This window comes from Pteropus alecto, unplaced genomic scaffold (assembly GCF_000325575.1).
Source record: "Pteropus alecto unplaced genomic scaffold, ASM32557v1 scaffold12, whole genome shotgun sequence".
NCBI classification, from domain to species: domain Eukaryota; kingdom Metazoa; phylum Chordata; class Mammalia; order Chiroptera; family Pteropodidae; genus Pteropus; species Pteropus alecto.
Window position 1 is genome coordinate 10,171,696 of NW_006432669.1, and position 19,061 is coordinate 10,190,756.

A 19,061-nucleotide genomic window follows, 5' to 3' on the forward strand; every position below is an offset into this window, starting at 1 on the left:
AGAGTCAATTCAACAAACGCACTATCTAGCCATGGATAAGGCACTCCATAAAATCCACACAGGAGTGAGATATTTGTACTACCCTCAAAAAATTCATTACCATTTACCTGGAAGAGACAGATATATGCACAATTAGTGATGGCAAAGATAGGATCATTATCACCATTATTTAGTGAGCACTTTTGTTATATCCTAGGTGCTGTGCTAAGTATTTGCTAAGTATCATTTTAAAATCTTATTGCCAATTATTATCTTCATTTTATAGATGCAAAAGCAAAGGGAAAGGGACTTTTTCAGTATAACCGAAGAGGAATTTTTCATTCAAATGGCTAACCTTATAATCAGCTCTTTGTTCTGCTTCTGCAGATATGCTTGCCACATAGGCCGAAGGGCAGGGTGACCTCCAGAGTAACTAAAGACTCATCCTCCCCTTTTGCTTGTTTTGCCTAGATAACAGATGTATTGCCTAAGTTCTTGTTTGAAAATCTCATGCCCTGTAACTGCCTGTAGCCTATAGCAACTCCTTCACCCTTACCCCCTTCCTCGCCCCCTCCCCCGTGCTCTGTAACCCATAGCAACTTCCGCTCCCCATAGCCCATAGCCACTATCATGCTCTGTAACCGCCTGAGGAAAATTAACCAATCAGCCCATGCCAAATGTAAAACTCTAACTGTGCAGATAAGCCTTATAAAAGTAAGTTTACCCCTGAGCTTGGGGCCCAGATCTTCAGAGAGCTAGCTCTTCTGGGACCACTGGTGTAATAAACCTGAGTTTTCCAACTCTCTGAGTGCTGCTTGGTTTCTTGCTGGTCTGATTATTCTGCAACATAACAACATTAGTAACGGGGGAAACCTTATTCAATCCAAAATGAGCTTTACGGCAAAAGAGCTCCAGCGCCATGTGGTAGCGCTGCCTTGCCCGAGAAGAGACTAGAGATTGTAAAAAAGGTAGAGATTGATTTCCAAGCACATAAAACAAAATCGTAATATAAGAATTATTCTCAACCAAAAATAGGTGATCTTGATGTTATCTATTAGTCTCCTACACTTTACTGGGCTAAAAAATTCACTAAACGTGTACATTGGACTTGGTATTCTGAAATGTTAGAAGCATGGACTATGTAGATTTGATTCTAATGTAGGAGTCTATTGTGGTCCTGGACACCTATTACTCCCAGCCTCAAGGGAAGTCCCTGTACACTGGAGAGTCACTGAGGCAGAAAACAAAGTTCCATGGGAGGTCCAAGGTGGAAAGGTAGAGACAAGAGGGAGATGGTCTTGACCTATCCAAATAGCTACTTGCCATTTTTCAAGAGCACTTTGACACCTTAAAAGCTATGATAAGGTTCAAATTTCCCTTCTACCATCCCTTGATGCGGGGTTGCAAAAATAGCTGCCTTCGACCCCTTACAGGCCTGCATAACTTTTTACAAATGGTCAATTATATTACCATAAAGAAGGCTTGCCATTTTTAATCTTACTCTCTACTTCTAATTTATACCTGGCCCACTTTGAAGTTTAAGCCCAGTCTCTGTAACATTTGAGTTTATAAACTCTGTTTTATAAAGTCTCTCCAAGTAAAATTTAAACATGAATAAAATGGTCTTCCCAATACATTGGTCAAGCCATAAATGATTTTCTATCTCTGTTAATCAAGAATCAAATGGAAGAGTTTTATCAAAACAAAACAAAACAAAACAAAAAACCACATAGATCTGGAGTCAATACACACCTGAAGGTTAAGCTCATTCTACCTCGTAAAATGCAGCCACTAAAGCACTTTGGCCTTATTTGATCATATTTCGTGCCAGATGGCTTTTAGGAGTGGAAAGAGAGCCGAGAGCTATTCTCAATGAATGCAGACTGAGAGGCCAGTAGTGAAATACACACAAACAAGTTAACTATCATCATTTCTAAGAAACACAATTGAATGTACTGGTGGAGGTGAATGAATAAGTGAATGGAGTGACAGCAAACAGTTTACATCCAAACTATAGAAGCTGCCCAACACTCCACTTAATACTGGCTAGGAAATGAGTGATGAGTCTGCACCATAATGCAAAGCACTTAAAACAGGAATGCACATCTTTTCCTAAACCTATAACTATACCACCTTTTCTATAGAAAGAAGTTATTTTTCCTTAAAGACATTGTATTAGAGTTAGGGTGTTTCTAACTGACTTATGGACCATTCAACTTAATGAAAACTAAAGCTTCTCAAAATGTATATACATTTGCACTAATGGCGCTTGATATTTTAAGACGAAAAAAAGGTCTTTCATTAAGCCTATCCATCACCATTCCAACATGCCAAGCCTGCTTTGTCCATGAACAATTGAGAGCAGATGCATCATTGAGTACATTAAAAGGCAAAGAAATGTAGAAACCAAGGGTTCACACTTCAGTTTTAATGTTGAGCAGCATTCATTGCATGAGTTTGCAATAATGCAAATCATGCTTGATGGATTATTTTCAAATTAAAACTGGAACCAGCATCACCGCATGCTATTTTTTCATTTGCAGTGTTATGATGTAGAATTCATTTAGTGTTTAATGATTTCCAATAATGCAAAATAAAACAAAACAAAAAATCTATTACTTAAAAAAAAAAACAAGATTTGTTTCTATTCTAAATTTAACTTGTAAGAGAAAAAAACCCCACAAATTGACTCAATTTACAGTACTATGTTCTATTTTGGCCTCCATACTTTGAAAAGGAAAGAAAAAAACTGAATGAGAGTGCAAAAGGAGAACAAAATACACTGTGTTATATACAGCTGAAGGATTCAGGAATATTTAAGATAATATATAGGCAAAATTATCCCAATGTCTCCCTGGGCTTAACCTATAGCACCCAGTACTTCTGCCTCACTACTCATCATTCTCATTTGTTACTGCTTTTTAATTGTTTATCATTTCTATCAGACTACAAGCTCCAGAAGGTCAAGAATCTTGTCTGTCTTGCTTAACTTTGTATCAACAACACTTATGAGGGTGTCTGACAACGAGCAGGAACTTTATATTGTTTTATTAATGACTCATTAATTAAAGAAGTGACAGAGACTGTGTGTAGTCCAACAGGCAGAATTAACTGCAATGTTGATTTTGGCTCAATAAGAGGTGGAATACTTTCTAATAGTCAGAACCATTTAAAGTTGGACATGGCTACTGACATGTTTAAGTAGAGGCGATACCACAAATAAGTATGGGTGCAGTAAATGAGAATCAAATTCTTGGGTCCTGAATTATACTTAATTATCTTTAAGAAGTTTGCTAACTCTGAGGCTTTATGATTATAAAATAAACTCTTCCCAAATTTAGGTCATAGTTTAAACTAATCATCGGGATTCATTTCCGTGATTGGAATTACATAGACAACTTATCAAGCCAAAGGTTCAACTCTCACATACCTTCTTCTTGGCTATACATTCATCTTACTTCAGCTGAATCAAAGGTAATATGGTATCTGCTTTACTATAAACTATTTTACTTTGCTACTTACTATGCTACTTACTACTTAAAATGTCTGAGCCCAAGGGTTGACTTACTAGATCCAAATGGTATTCTTTACAAAAGAAGGCTTTAACTTTTTGGCCACAGGTTGGAACAAAGTATACCTAAAGGAATTAATAAAGTTCATTTACCCTCATACTACTGTATTTAATCATAGAAAATGATCTCTATACTTCGTGAAACCAGTGCTTTCTCTTAATTATAGGAGTGGTAAAACTACTTACCACAAAAGAATAATAAATCTTGAATCCAGGTTTAGCCACAAAGTAGTCATCAGACTTGAATGTTATTTTAATTTGGTTTGTTCTTGATGTTATCCTTGGAGGAACTTCCTTGTGTCCGCACCATCGTCCTCTAATAATGGTACTAGTTTCAGATATATCTTCAACTTCCACAAAATCATACCTGGGATCAATTTGACATAAATAAACAAATTTTGATTAAAGTAGACTGAAATTCATGCTTTCACTGAGAAATTAAAACTAATATACTTGATTTCTTAAGACCTACCAGATGAAATAAAAATTATAACCTACGGACATTTTAAACTGAAAGCTAGTCTTTGTATTAGGTTTTCCAAATTCAAACAATCTATTCTGAGAGAATCCTTATATACATTTAGCCATGTCTGTTCCCAAATCATCAATAATCAAAATAGGCTATTTTGTGAGCATCTGGCTTATAAGATTTTCCTGAAAAAACTAATATTATAATCTATCATCAGATTTTAGAAGATGTAGCTCTAATTATATGTCTAAATATTTACTATATAAAATTTTTCAAACAAATTCTCACTTTGAACTAATTTACCATATTCAGTACATTCTTAAAAATGGAAATAATCTGTATCTATACAGCATATAGAATCAGCATTTTCATTACATAAAATAAATGGTAAAATAAAATAAATTATTAACTTCTCTTTTTGGAAACTGTCTTTGGAGGGATAATATCATAAAATATGGCTTTTCTCATAATATAAAGCATAAGTCTTTGGGGGGAGGGGCAGGGATGTTGCTAACCAATACTGGAAATATCTGTGCTGGTTAAACCAGGGTGTGAATGAGCCACAGACCATAAGTTCACCTTTGGCATTGGTCAGAGAAACAGAAAATGTCTGGATTGAAGAGGACAGGAAAAACCTCTTTAGATATTCCACATAACCATTTGATCCTCAAGGACCCTCTATATCATCCCATCTTTCCATCACATAGTAGGACATCTTCAGTGACAGAATTGACATCTTCTAAGAATCATTTATTCTATTTTCAGACATCTAAGGTCTTAAGACATTCTACTTGATGAGCTGAACTATCTGCCTTTCAGTTCTGGGCATCAGTGTCTCACTCCTCCACTCTACCTCTCCCCAAATGACTTTGGGTACTAAAATCACAGCGCAAAGGATGAAAAGTGGCAGCACTTTCATATCCATTTTTTATTTTTCTGTCACAATTGCCAAAAGTAATCAGCATGAGAAACATTATGTCCGAGTATGAAGAAAATCCAACATGGCTTTACTGGTCCTACCCAAGTACCTCAGAGCTCTTACTGGATTGGGCAGGGTCACCTAAGGAGTAGGTGAACATAATAATATTGTGAATAAATTTTGTTGACAGTGATTTGTGAGACCCTTATGTCCTTTGCCTCGGTTTCCTTATGAGCAGAATAAGAAGATTTATACAATTTTACCAGTTGGATATGTCTCCAGTGTTGTGTAAATTAAGTACTTAACGTTTAGATGGTGCTTGGAAGGTGAAAAGCACTAACAAAGAATCATTACTCAAGCAATAAAATGTTATGATGTAAACATTAAGGAGGTTTTGGAACGGGATGGCAGGAAATTGATTGCATTTCATACAATATGTGTAAATTATATTTACTGTACAAAACAGGAGTGTACTTGAAACTTGGTTAATAACACAACCGTCATTTTTGCTTTTTAAAAACACATCAGTGTAATTTTCACTTTGGATCTGATGTCAAGACAGCACCATTGTGTTTCCCAGGGAGGGTTCTGAGGCAATTTTCTGATCTGTATCTTTCCCTTATTTTCCCTTTTCCACCTCTTACTCCTCCACCTCCCTCCATAAATTTTGAAAAGCAACTCAATTCGCTGTAAGGTCGGGGAAAAAAAAAAACAAAAACAAAAACAGAAACTCATCCTAACTTCCTTTTCTATTTTCAAGGCCAGGTTGCTGAAAGGACTCACTCAACTACCAGAATCGAAACTGCTCAGTAGTGGAGACTCTGCTTCACTTTCATGTCATCGACTTTAACAATCTTTTAATGGCGTTGTGTTTTGTTTCCTTCACAGTCTCTATCTCTTTTTTTTTCCCCTCTGCACAGACAATTAGTTCTCCCTTTCAAGGTTGAAAAGACACAAGATCTGCTCTAGTTTAATCTCTTTGTAAATATTGACTGGCTCTTCCTGCATGTATTTGTCTGTTTTCTGGCATATATTACCCTCCATGGTCCTAGAAAATAATGTCATTGCTATTATTCTTGAAAAAATAGCAATGTAATAAAAGCTGTCAGCATAATAAACATGCAACAAAAGGACAGCCAAATTTGAGGCATCTTCTTTTTTTTTTATTCAAAGGAAAATAAACCTGCTGAAAGGACTTACCAGTTCAGTAGTTCCTTGGCAATGCAGAACAAGTGTGTGTAGTTAAGCACAGAAAGGAAAAAAAAATCCTCCCCAAGTCTTATACATGCTAATTAAGTGAGTAAGATGCTGTGAGCAGACAATCAAAGAACAACAGCCAGAGCTTTTTCTGATAAATATGCTAAAAAGGGAGATTATCAGGCATGGAGTCCATCTAATGCTGATTCAGAAACTATTTGAAACAAACCTGAGGAACAAAGAGACCCTGGGGTTGCCTTCTCTTCCTTCTTACACAAACCTGAGGCCTTAATATTCTGATTTCAGGGTAAGGCACTGAAATGGTTGGTCCTCGCCGTCATCCGCTCCCAGTGCTGGGGGAAGCCATTACTGTGCATAAGTCACAATAGCTGAAGTCAGTTCCTGGAGCCCTGCTGCAGGCTGTTCACTCGTTAAGCCCCTGGCAGGCTTGGACCAGAGTCACGAGACTTTGCAGGTGACTTGGGGTTACTGGATGCATCCATATGTTCACAAGGGCTATTCTAGGGCTGGCCAAGATGAAAGCCTCCAGATTCCATCCTTCTCTGAGGGTCATGCAGCCCGGCTATGACAGGTGTGAGAGTGAGCTTCGGTGAGTCAGCCGGGTTACTAGGCCCTCGGCAGCAGCCCTCTATGCTCCAATTTATTCTGTTAGGACCGGCATAAAGGTTTTTTGAAAAAGAAGTGGAGCATTTTGAGTAGGTGCAAAGGGCTCAAAAGGAAAGTCTGATGTGATATTTTAAATCTATCTCTTTTTTTCAACTTAAAATAGTACTCTAAAATGAATTTTTTTCTCCACTTACCTACAGATATCATTTTCTGCTTCTTCTAATCCAAACTGGTTGTCAAAGGCTAGCTGTATCCTTGTTTTCTCCTGGGAATGAAGCCGCCACGTCAGAAGCAGGTTCCTAGGGTAGCTGTTTGGGAAACGGGGACTCTGCACATGGCCATTTCCTGTCACCTGGATGGTTTCGTCTCTTCGGTACAAGTCTGTGAGGTGATTGCTCTCTGTTAGTAGTCACAACTTGTAGAAATTAGTATGTTGCTCCAATTACAGGAAAGTAAAAAAAGAACAGTTTAAAAACACATCACATTTAACAGCATTTCTTGATTTTGTTTAAAAACAGGACCAAATGGTAGCCTTCTGGTTAAACGAAGAACATATATATTTCTTCTATTATCCCCCAGCTCCCCAAATTCATCACAAATTTAGACTTGATGGCTAATACTTTGTATTTGGAGGCTCTCTTAACATTAATTTTGATAAGTTAAAATTAACAATTATCTCAGAACTCGGGTTCATTTAAATTAGAATTAAAATAAGAAAATAATTTCAAATAGTTCATCCTTCCTTTTTTCATGTAATAAATAATTTTTTTTTACACTGACAATGAAACAGTATATCTTCAGTGATTAGCATAGGAGGCAGGTATTCAGTAAATATTGCTGAATGAATGAACAAATGAGTGAAAAACAAATTAAAATAATCTAATGGTGTTTGATGACCATATATTTTATATTCGGGTGACATTTTTCAGTGGTTTCCCCATCATAAAAATAGTAATCTTTGCCTTAGTTTTTGGTGACTTAAAATAGATCTAATTCAAATTCTATTTTCTGTGTGTTATAAAATAAGGAATTTGTCTGGTCTTTGTCCTGGGTTCCTGAGAGGAAACTTCTATTCTCTTAGAATTTCCTAAGTAATAGAAGTGCTTTTGTTATTCATGGTAGGCCCCTGGGACCACACCTGAGTTTATGCTAATGAGGTGATTTACTGTGGGCCTCAAAGTAGTTTCAGGATGGGTGCTGGCCAGGACAGAAAGACCAATATGTGATTAGAGGGTTAGGGCTCTGAGCCTGATGTCAGCCAGACTTCCGAACATCCCTGGAGGTAAGGAAGGGATATTGGAGATTGAGTCCAATCATATTGTTGGTGATTCAATCAAATCTGCCTGCAGAATGAACCCCAACAAAAACTCTGGTCACTGGGGCTTGGGTATGCTTCCTAGTTGCTGGTACACATAGATGTGCTGGGAGCGTGACCTGTCCATAAGAAATTAAAACTTCATGCTTGGGGCCCTCCCAAACCTTGCTTGCTCTGTGTATTTCTTTACTTGGCTGGTCTTGATTTGTACCCTTTATATAAAGTAAAACTGTAATTGTAACTATAGTGCTTTCTTAAGTTCTGTGAGTTGTTATAGCAAATTCACTAACCTGAAGGGTTTATGGGGAACCCTGACTTTTTAGCCAGTTAGTCAGAGAGCAGGCAGCTTAGGGATCCCCAAACTTGTAGCTGGTCTCTGAAGTGTAGTTTTGTAGGGACTGTGCCCTAAAACTTGTAAAATCTCACCTAGCTCTGGTTCGTTTATATCAGAATTATATTGTACAGTGGATCCATTTTTTATTTCTCCCAGTATTCAAAGTTCTCTGCACTTTAGATTTGGGCTTTTTAGGCCCCTCCATAAGCAAACTTCCAGCCACAGTCTATTTGTGTTCTTCCTCAGAGAGTTTACTTTGGGGCCTATAATTCAGTGAGCCTGGTCAGGGAGGCCTAAATTGCTGGTGGAAACCACTAAAAGGTTGGGCTGCTGAGGGTGGCTCTCAAAGTTTCCAAAATAAAAGGAGGGTGAATAAGGAATCAGCTTGTGAAATGTAAAATCTCCTCTCCCTTTACAAATGTCTTTTCACATGGGAATTTCAACTATTTTTTTTACTCATTCTGTGTTTAACGCGTGGTGCTTGTCCAGTCAGTTAAACTTTGTGTGGGAGAGAGAGCCCTAGGAAGAGCAAGGGTGGCTGGAGGATGTCCACACTCCCTGCCTGCAAATTAGAGCACTGGTTCTATAGTTATATCACCACTTCCAGGGAGCTCAGTTAAAGGCAGCCTCCTAGGTGTCAAAAATAGTTTTGCCAGTTGACCTTTTTCTCTTCCCTTGACCTCATGCTGAAAATATAGCCATGAAAATTACTTGTCTGCTCATTTTGTCATAAGAGGCTTTTAGTAAATGAGTAAAGGCTGTTAAGGAGACAAATCTGAGCAATGAACCAGTCAGTCAACAATTACTCAATAAGCACGGACTCTAAATAATGCATTGAAGTATTTTTAACACGTGTTATCATTTGAGTATTACTTTCACAATTTTGCCATATTTTCTTATCTCGAGTACTACTAATTACTTAATTTTTTCCTAAATATTTTTAATCAAAAGTAAATCTATTCTAAAACTTTATATCAATGCTGTAAATAGCAACTAGATTCCATTTGCTATGAATAGAAGGTAATCATAAATCTAAATATATAACTATTAAATTTTAAAATATTCATCTCAGGTGTTCAGATTTCTCATCTGTAAAATAAGAGGATTGGTAGCACATTTTCTCTTTGGTCTCTTTTTCTGGGGTATTCAGTGGTTCTATTTTATTATTATTTTTATTTTATATTTTTATTGTTTCAGATGCTATGTTAGATTCAGACATAATTTAAGAATGTTTAAAGAACTGTTCCTGTCTTCGTAGACCTGAAAAACAAAACTAATGCATACCACACAAGTGTAAATGATACACAAAGAAATATTAAGTGCTGAGTGTGAATGGTTGATCAGAGGCAGGGAGAGCTACCGGGCGAGCATGGTGAATACAAGGCGTGTATATGCTGTCATAGTGAGAGGACTGTCCTGAGAAGAGTCCAAGTGGGCCCAAGTGGGACATATGGCTTTAAAACTATGGAAATATTTGGAAGCCAGGCAAAAGTACCTGCACTTGACACAGGTAGAAACAGGAGAGCTCTAGAAAGGATAAAAGGCTTGTTGGTGATATGAAGGATGAACTGCAGGGAGAGCACCTGCAGCGGGGATGTCTCCTAGGAGATCAGTAGCCCTCTTATCTGCACGGAATACATTCCAAGATCCCCAGTAGAAGCCTGAAATAGTAGTTAGTACTGAACTCTATACACACTATGTTTTTTCCTATACATACATACCTATGATAACATTTAATTTATAAATTAGGCACAGTAAGAGATTAACAATAATAGTTAATAATAAAATAAAATAATTATAACAATATATTGTAATAAAAGTTATGTGAATGTGGTCACTGGTTTCAGGGGATGCCTTGCTGAAGTCTTCATATGTACACAATGCTTTTTGTTGTAACACGTAGCCATCAATCGTAACATGTTTTCTAGTCATGTCTTCCACCTACAAATTTAATGCCTTTCCCATCTTAACTAACCACTTATCATGCCCTGTCACCATAACTTTTGTGGTCTGAGGTACAACAGCAAAACTAGCACAGATTTCTTTTTTGTTCTTCACAATTTCACGGATAGAAGAGTCGTTCTTACCGTTGATCTTAGCAACCTCAGTATGCAACTTTTTTTTCTTTACCTATTAAGTAGAGAATTTTCAGCTTTTCACTTAAAGGAAGCACTTTAAGTCTTTTCTTTGTTATATGCAAAGTGACAGTGCTCCTACTCTTGCACTTTGGGGCCACTATTTGGTAAGATAGGATTACTTGAACATAAGCACTGTGTTACTGCCACAGTCAATCTGAAAACCAAAATAGCCACTAAGTGACTGACGGGCGGGAAGTGTCTAGAGCACGGAGATTAAATGAGACTCGCGAGATTTCATCACATTACTCAAAGTGGTGTGAAATTTAAAACTTATTGTTTATTTCTAGAATTTTCCATTTAATATTTTTGGACAACTGAAGCTGCAGAAAACAAAACCTCAGATGAGCGGGGACTATGTAGTTGCTAGAGAACAAGGTTCTGACCTAGAAGGGCAGGTAGCACTAAGTCCATATAAGGGGGAAAAAAAATCCAAAAGAACTTGTAGTTAAGAAAGGAATGAAAGGGATGAGTCAGAGCTAGAAACAACATGTTAATCCAAAGGCCTGGGCCCCATGCGATAACATTGACACAGAGGCATGGGGAAAGTAAAAGTTTTTAAATAATTAAGATTGGTTTTGAAGGAGCAATGAGAAAATCAAGTGGAGGCTTTAGCAGGCTTTGAGGGATATAAGGCTAGACCTGAACTGGGAGACTAGAAGAGATAAGGACTCAGTTCAGAGAGGGAATAGGTAGACTTGGGAAGCACTGAACCCTCAGAGGAACTATTTTGAGAAGGGAGGCTAAGGCGTTGTGGGTGCTGGCAGACATGCCCAGGAGGGACAGGTGGCAAAAGGCTTGCTGGGAAAATCAGAGAAGTGATGTCTGAAAGGGAACCAGGGAACCCACAGTAGTGCCATGTCTATGTCAAGCTGCCCAGGAAAGGGGCCATCTCAAGGCCAGTGAGGCCAGTGATGTCAAACGCAGAAGACCAAGGGACAACACAAAGAGAAAAGACCATAGAACTTATAAATAACAAAGTCACTGCCATCTTTTATATGTGTAGAGATCTTGTAGAGATTTCTGTAAGAAAGGGACTTCTATTTTTCTAGATCATCATTAAAGACTAGATTTTCTTAAAAGTACTAACTCTGCTTATAAATAAAACGCCAGTTATATTTTTAAGAAAGCTGTAGTGAGGGTGGGCAAGAGGGGCTTTCTTACTTTGATTAAGACAAAATTTGTTTCCGGTTTTATAAAGTTACCACAGACCTATGTCACTCTATACTGAATTGGAGGCCGAAAAGAAAAAAAGTAAGTTTTCTGATTTATTTTCCCTAAAAAACAAAATACTACCAAAATCTACATATATACAAGCTAAATATGAATAACGACAGACACTTTTACACTGCTTACTTGGTGCAAGGCACTGTTCTAAGCACTCTGCATTTCATTTACAGAATCTAAACTCATTAAATATAACCTTATGTGTGTGTGACCATACTTATAAAAACTCACTGAGATAGATATCATTATCATCATTTGACAGATGAAGATTATGAGGCACAGAGACGTCAAGTAGCTTACTCAAGGTCACAGTTAGTAAACAGTGGAGTCAGAATACAAACCCAGGCAATCTGGTCCCAGAGCTGATGCTCTTGAGTACTATTCTATAGAAGGTATTCTTCCTTTTTAGTCTGAAATTTGCTAGAGGAAATTTTAGATTCTTTGCTATTTGTAATCCACTTTGACTTCTGAATCACATATAATCACACATATTGTTTACATATAATTTATAACTTCATGCCAACTCAGCCCTATTCTTAACCGAAGTATTATGATGAATTATAGATACGGAGAGCAATGTATCAGCTTAAACCTGAGATCATTACCAAGTATTGTATATAAAGCCACATTCCTGAATGAAGATGTTAACTTGGGTGTTCCAGTAATAGCAAACATTTATGGAGTGATTATTATACACCAAGCACTCCAATAAGTAGTTCAAATATAATACTTCATTTAATCTTTACAGCAATTCTATGTAATTAGTAACATCCCCATTTTGAAAAAGAAGTTCAGAGTTTAAGAAACTTGTGACCTCAAGGCACAAAGTTGGTGGTGGAATCAAGGTTTTACCCTAGGCAATTTATCTTCAGAACATACACTTTTAACTAGAACAAGGTACTAGCGGTTAAAGTACAAAAATATGATATATCATTTTTCATAGAATTTCTATATAAGTTTATATGGTGAGAATATAAGTTCTTATTCTGCATTTTAATACAGAAGGAGGTTTACACCTTCAAAAACTCTCAAGTTATTTGTTTAACTTTTTTTTTTAAAAAGCCAATTAAAATGAAAAAAATCCACCAAAATGTTATATTTATCTATGCTGTCCCCAACTCTTTAGCAAACTCAGCTTACCCAAGTATTCCTGGAGCTCATGAAAAGTCGCTGCAGGCACTATCACTTATCTCTGGAATTCATCTAGAACAGCCATTCTCAAAGTGTGGTCCCCAGGCAATCATCATTAGCATCACTTGGGAGCTTGTTAGAAATGCACATTTTTAGGCTCCACCCAGATCTACTGAGGCAGAAATGCTAGAGGTGGAGCCCAGCATTACTTGTTTTAATGGCCCTCCAGGTGATTCTGATGCTCCCTAAAGTTTGAGATTCACTGACCATCTTATACTTTCTACTGGTTTGCTTCTTATTCTAGATTTCCCTGGTTCCTCTACCTCCTTGCTTTCACTCTGCACCTCATGTCTGTTTTTTCACCTTACCTTCCAACTGATGACTAGTCTTAGACTCACTCTCCTGACTTTGACCTTGGAACCTCTTCCAGGACATCATTTCTGATAAACATGACCTAGGGGACGAGGACACCTACTTCGGTGCCTTTGACACTGAACAGCTGGGTCTCACCCTTATCTAGCTTTCCCCATGTCATTGAATAGTCATTCCAGGTCCTAATAGATGTATTTAGTAATTCATTATCACACAATGCTTACAGAGAAATAAAATTACAAATAAAGGTGATACTTTTATTTCTTCTCTCTAGATCCTGTTATCTATGACAATGTAAAAAAAATTCAAAGGGCAAATGCTGAGTTGTTGAAGTAAGGATTAAAATATTTCATCAATGATTCCATAGGACCAAGCAATGATATAGTTGCAGACTGTGCCACCTCACACAAATTTAGTGAAACAGCAAAGGCATATTCACTTGCCCCATTGTCACCATAAGACATTCAGGAGCCAGCAGCATGACGGTCACAAACTTATATTCCGCAGCTACAAGCCCAAAGCAAAGAATGTTCATTGAATCAGGAAATTCCCAACTTGCAAAGGGATTTACTACAAAATTTCATTTGTAAAATGGCTGTTCGATGGTCATGCAATATATCATAGAAACAGTATTTATCCAGAATGTAGTTGAATGATATATAAACCAAACAATCTCACTTCTGCTGTGAAACAACTGCAATGCAACCACTTAATTTATATAGGGTGCAATATAGTTTAGAAGCATTCAATTTTGTAAGTCTATCATAAATATAAGTTGACAAAACAGTAGGCAGTATATTTCATTGCTTTCATTCTGTTTTTTTTTTCCTTTTAAATTAAATTTTGTTTTGTTACTTTAACAGGTAATGAAATCGCCACAGAGAAGTTAAAGTGATTTGTTTCAAGTCAGAAATAAAGGCTGTATATGTAAGAGCGGAATCTTGAATTTGGGTCTATGATGCTCTAGTCTTAGTGACTTTCCTCTACTAAAACAAACAGCAGCATTAGACACACCTTTTGTTTCTTAAATTAATACTTTAGGAAATTGGATAATGTGATATTTAAGATTCTTTTCAGGTCCAAATGACATGACATCTCAACAATTTTCTTTCAAGAGGACAGGATTTCCAGTGGTTTGACTGTGACTAACAGACACAAGTGAGGCAATGTTGGGACAATGGAATCTGAAATCCAAAATCTTCAATAAGATAAAGAGATACTTTTTCCATCTCACAATGATATTATATATAATTGTATGCTGTCACCTAAAATAACAGTACAAATGGATGTCAGCGAGTTGTTCAAACACATTATTTAGGAAAGTCTTATTTCTTGTCAACCAGAAAAGTGTCTGAGGCACATAACTGGCCACTTAGCACATCAATGTGTGCTGAACACATTACAAAAGTATTTAAGTAAACCTTTTAGTGCAGGAACAATGTATTCTATCTTTTGCTCTTTTTAAATTTAAGTAGAGGTTTCTCTCTGAGGTTGGTTAGTTACAAGAGATAAAAACTGAAGATACTCAATGTGCTTTATAATTTCCTTTAAAGTTTCATAGGAAAGTAAAAAAAGAAAAGCATATGAAGAATATTAAATTCCTTGAGGAGAAGTGCTATGCCTAGCTCACAACCTGACTCCAGTGCCTTGCAAGTCTGGGCATATGCAGACATTCGAAATATACAGCATTCCCCCTTATCCATGGGGGATACTTTCCAGTTCCAAGACTCCCCGTAAATGCCTGAAACTGTGCACAGTATCGAACCCTATATATACTGTTTTTTTCCTATACATGTATATCTATGATAAAGTTTAATTTATAAATTAGGCACAGTAAGAGAGTAACATTGTCAATAATAAAATAGAACAATTATAATAATATAAAAGTTATGTGCATGTGGTCTCTCTCTCTCTCTGGGATAGCTGATACTAAGTGACTAATGGGGAGGGTAGCATATACAGTGTGGATATGCTAGACAAAGAAATGATTCACATCCAGGAAAGACGAAGTAAGATTCTTGAGATTTTCACCACACTACTCAGAATGGTGTACAAGTTAAAACTTACAAATTGTTTATTTCTGAAATTTCTCCTTTAATATTTTTGGACAGCAGTTGCCTGCAGGTAACTGAAACCATGGGAAGTAAAACAGCAGATAAAGGGGAACTACTGTATTTGTTAAATATATACATGAATGGATGGCTACTGCAAACAGTGCATACTCAGAGTTCTCAAAAACGAAAAGGCATTTTGCAGTTAGATTAAAAAATAAAGGCAATTTTATCAGAAAAAAAAAAGAAAAATATCCAAATATTTTATTTCCAAGAAATTCAATTTTGATGTAGCCAGTGGGCCTGACATTGTGAGAACACATTTAGCATGAGCATTAAAGGATTATTTTGGGGGAGTTTCACTGAAATGATTCTCCTTGCCCTCTGGTTTAGACATTAATTCTGAAATGACGACCTCCTATTCTGTGCAATTTCCATCACAACCGGCACTACCAGGTTTACCATAGCTAGAGCATGCCACTCTTTACAAAGCTGTGACCAAGAAAGGAAAGAAAAACAATGTTGGAATAGAAGCAGGAGAGTTTGTTGTTATATTTGGGAACTACTCTCAGATCTGTTAAGCAACATATTAAATGAGGTAACTGATTAGATCCCACAGGTTCTCATCCTATGCAACCGCCTCATTTAGAAGAGCAAGCCCAGCAAGACTGCTCGAGAGTCAGGTCTGGCCTGTGCCTGGCCTAATATATTATTATTATTACTACTAAACTGCCTCGAATAATCTTGGCACCCTCTGCCAACAAATAACAACATAGTATAGAAAAGTGTCCTAGGTCAGAAAACAGTACCTTTGATGGTGAGACATAGTGTGGTGTAGAAACAAGGGAGAGAGATAGAGAATACAAAAAAGAGTAGGTCAAGAACTCCCTAATTTTAAAATGCATAGGTCATTTTGTCGAACAGACCCTAAAATACACAATTGAGATCAAATCTAATTTAACTATATAATTTTCCACAAGCGATCTCCTAACTTAAAAAGCACAGTATTGGAGTCTCACCTTGTGAACTGCTAAAAGTGAAAATTAGACTTTGTTAACGATGTTAGTTTAAAAATCAGGGGAAGTATTTCCAACATTGTTTTCCTCAGTGTTTCCTAAGGCACTGCAGCTTGCAACCAATGAATAAATTCCTCCTGGGACTGTTAGTGGGTCATCTTCATCAGAAATTTAGGATTAACACCTGGCACACGTTCCTAGTAAGACCCTCTCTTCCAAAAGCTCATATCAGCTCTCTAAAAACAACAGTCCCTTGTGCTCAACTCTGCTTTTAAGCAACTCAAGAGCAAAGCTGATTAAACATCAGACATTTATTAATAATTCTCCAGCAGAGATTTTTCTAAGAACTTGGTAATAATACAAAGTATTTCTGTTTATGAAATGCTTTTTGGGGAGCAGAGAATTGATTGACAGTTATCTATCTTTTTTTTCCTAAATTCCAGTTCCTTTTGGCACAAACCGAAGTGTTAATGTTTCATAAACAACCTTCCTCATAGTAATGATTTGGAGACAATGTTTTTGGAGAGTAATCACTTGATAATTCCTTGAACTCAAAATTATTCTTCTTTAAGAATCTGAGTCTACCAAAAAAAAAAGAAAAAGGAAAAAAAATACCATAAAGTCCTTTTGAATATTTGCCAGAAATAGTCACTGGGAGTGTAGTGATGCTCAATGTACAACATTGGTACTTATTATTCCTCACGTAACTAGATCTTTCAGTGTACAAGGTTCTGTTCTGTTACTACAAAAAGAGAGGCCAGAAAGGCAAAAAGGGGGAGAGCCCAGAAGGGCAAAAAGGGCCCAGAAGTGAGAATATCTGCCTTATATTTGGGCCGTGATGGGTAGTTCTAAAGACAGTGGGCAATGGAACTCTTTCCTTCAAAATAGCTTGTGTTTTATAGGCTGATTACAGAAATGATTATAAAATCATATTAAAATGGAAATAATTTTTGGTTTAGTTTTGGAAAATAAAAAATCAGTAAAAGTAAAGATTGCACTAAAATAACCATATTATATTATATCACATTAGGATAATTCATATTAATTAATTCTCTGATAATTCTCTTTTTCTATTGTAGTCTTTTTGTGCTCTTGTTAGGTAGTTAGTCAGGCATGAGCGACAGGAGCCAAGGCCCAGCTCTGTAACAATAGAAACTTCCCTTGAAGACCTTCCTTAAATACTTCCCTTTTAGAGTTATAAATTACCCCAAATCCTAGAGCACGAAGGCCATAAAAGCTGCTGGCTACACCAGCCACAAATACATGTGCTGAAAATATTGACCCTAACTTCAGCCTCATTTTACCATCATTATAATATCATGGCTATGCCTGGAAGTTCATGAATCTAATTATAACAGACTGAACTCTGGGTAAGCATCTGTGTTATATAGTTATATAGGCAAAGCATCTGGGTAAGCATCTGTGTTATATAGTTATATAGGCAAAGCATCTGGGTAAGCATCTGTGTACTAGGCAAAGTTATATAGCAGCCAGGTGTCAATCAAGGTGACCTCACTTGCCAATCACTTAGGAATGTCTTTGGAATCACCCATCACGGCCCAAATATAAGGCAGATATTCTCACTTCTGGGCCCTTTTTGCCCTTCCGGGCTCTCCCCCTTTTTGCCTTTCTGGTCTCTCTTTTTGCCCTCTGGGTTCTCTCTCCTTGGTGGACATTTGTGGCCTTTTTGCCTTTTTGTAGCCATATTGGCTCCTTTGTGTTGGTTACAGCACTGGGACCATGTCCCTCTTTGGGGCATTCTTTGTCTTTCTAAAATATACATTTAATAAAACTATTAAATTTCAGTGACCTATGATTCTTCACTGTGTCATCTGAAGAAGAACCGAGGAAAAATGCTAACTACACTTCTGCGCTGTGTTATCCCTCTCTCTCTCTGCTACCGTTGGGGCAACACCAAACTCTGAACTCCGATGGGTCCCAAAGGTGACACTCTGATGTTGTTTACATGTCAAAGCTGTGTAAAAAAATGAAACAATAACATTCACAACTGCGGCAGATGGAGAAGGGCGATATTGAATGCCGTGACAGAGAAAGTAATCCCAAAAAGCTGACATGGGATTGAACAGTGTAGAACAGAGAAGATGACCTTGACATATCCTAATGATTAAAAACTTGATTTGTGTGGCAAGACAAAAGTATTTTCTGAGTCACATCTAACTTAAAGGCTCATCAATTCCTAGGAGAAAACTGAGAGTTAATATGTGAATCGTATGGCTTATTATTTGTGGTTTTTATATACCTATATTTATATATGTACATTAGTTATATGTCATATAATACATATGAACATTTTATATATATAATTACACTTCAATGTTTATTAAACTATACGGCTTTAGTGCTATTTATAGATTCGGTCATTTTCCAATATCAAATTCCACCAAATTTCAGAACACTTTTTTCACTTTTTTCACATATTAACATTTCAAAATTGGGAAATATGATTATTATTAAAGGTAACTATACATTTATTAGGACGTAGAGCATGTTGGGATATAGTTGTCATAACTTTCGTGTGTGTAATTTTAGTCATGCTTAAGAGACAACTATTCATCTGATTTCAACTTCAGATATCTGCATTGATAGCACCATATATGGATGAATAATAATTGATGTTTAGATATCTAAGTGTCACTTAAAATGACTTTATAAAGGTTGTTCTAAAATAAAAAAAAATTTGTGCATGTAAATGAGTAC

At 36.7% G+C, this 19,061-nt stretch overlaps 1 protein-coding gene across 2 annotated transcripts in view; it reads right to left on the reverse strand.

Moving 5' to 3' along the window:
* Window positions 1-19,061, reverse strand: part of PDGFD (platelet derived growth factor D) — a 219,245-nt gene that overhangs the window by 63,633 nt on the left and 136,551 nt on the right. The window contains exons 2-3 of one of the 2 annotated variants that reach the window (XM_015585956.2): window positions 6,957-7,143; window positions 3,737-3,917 (exon numbers count right to left, since the gene is read on the reverse strand). In XM_015585956.2, coding sequence (XP_015441442.1) covers window positions 3,737-3,917; window positions 6,957-7,143 — 368 coding nt within the window. Of the gene's footprint in view, window positions 1-3,736; window positions 3,918-6,956; window positions 7,162-19,061 lie in introns of both variants that reach the window. The other variant, XM_015585955.2, reaches the window with a different exon arrangement.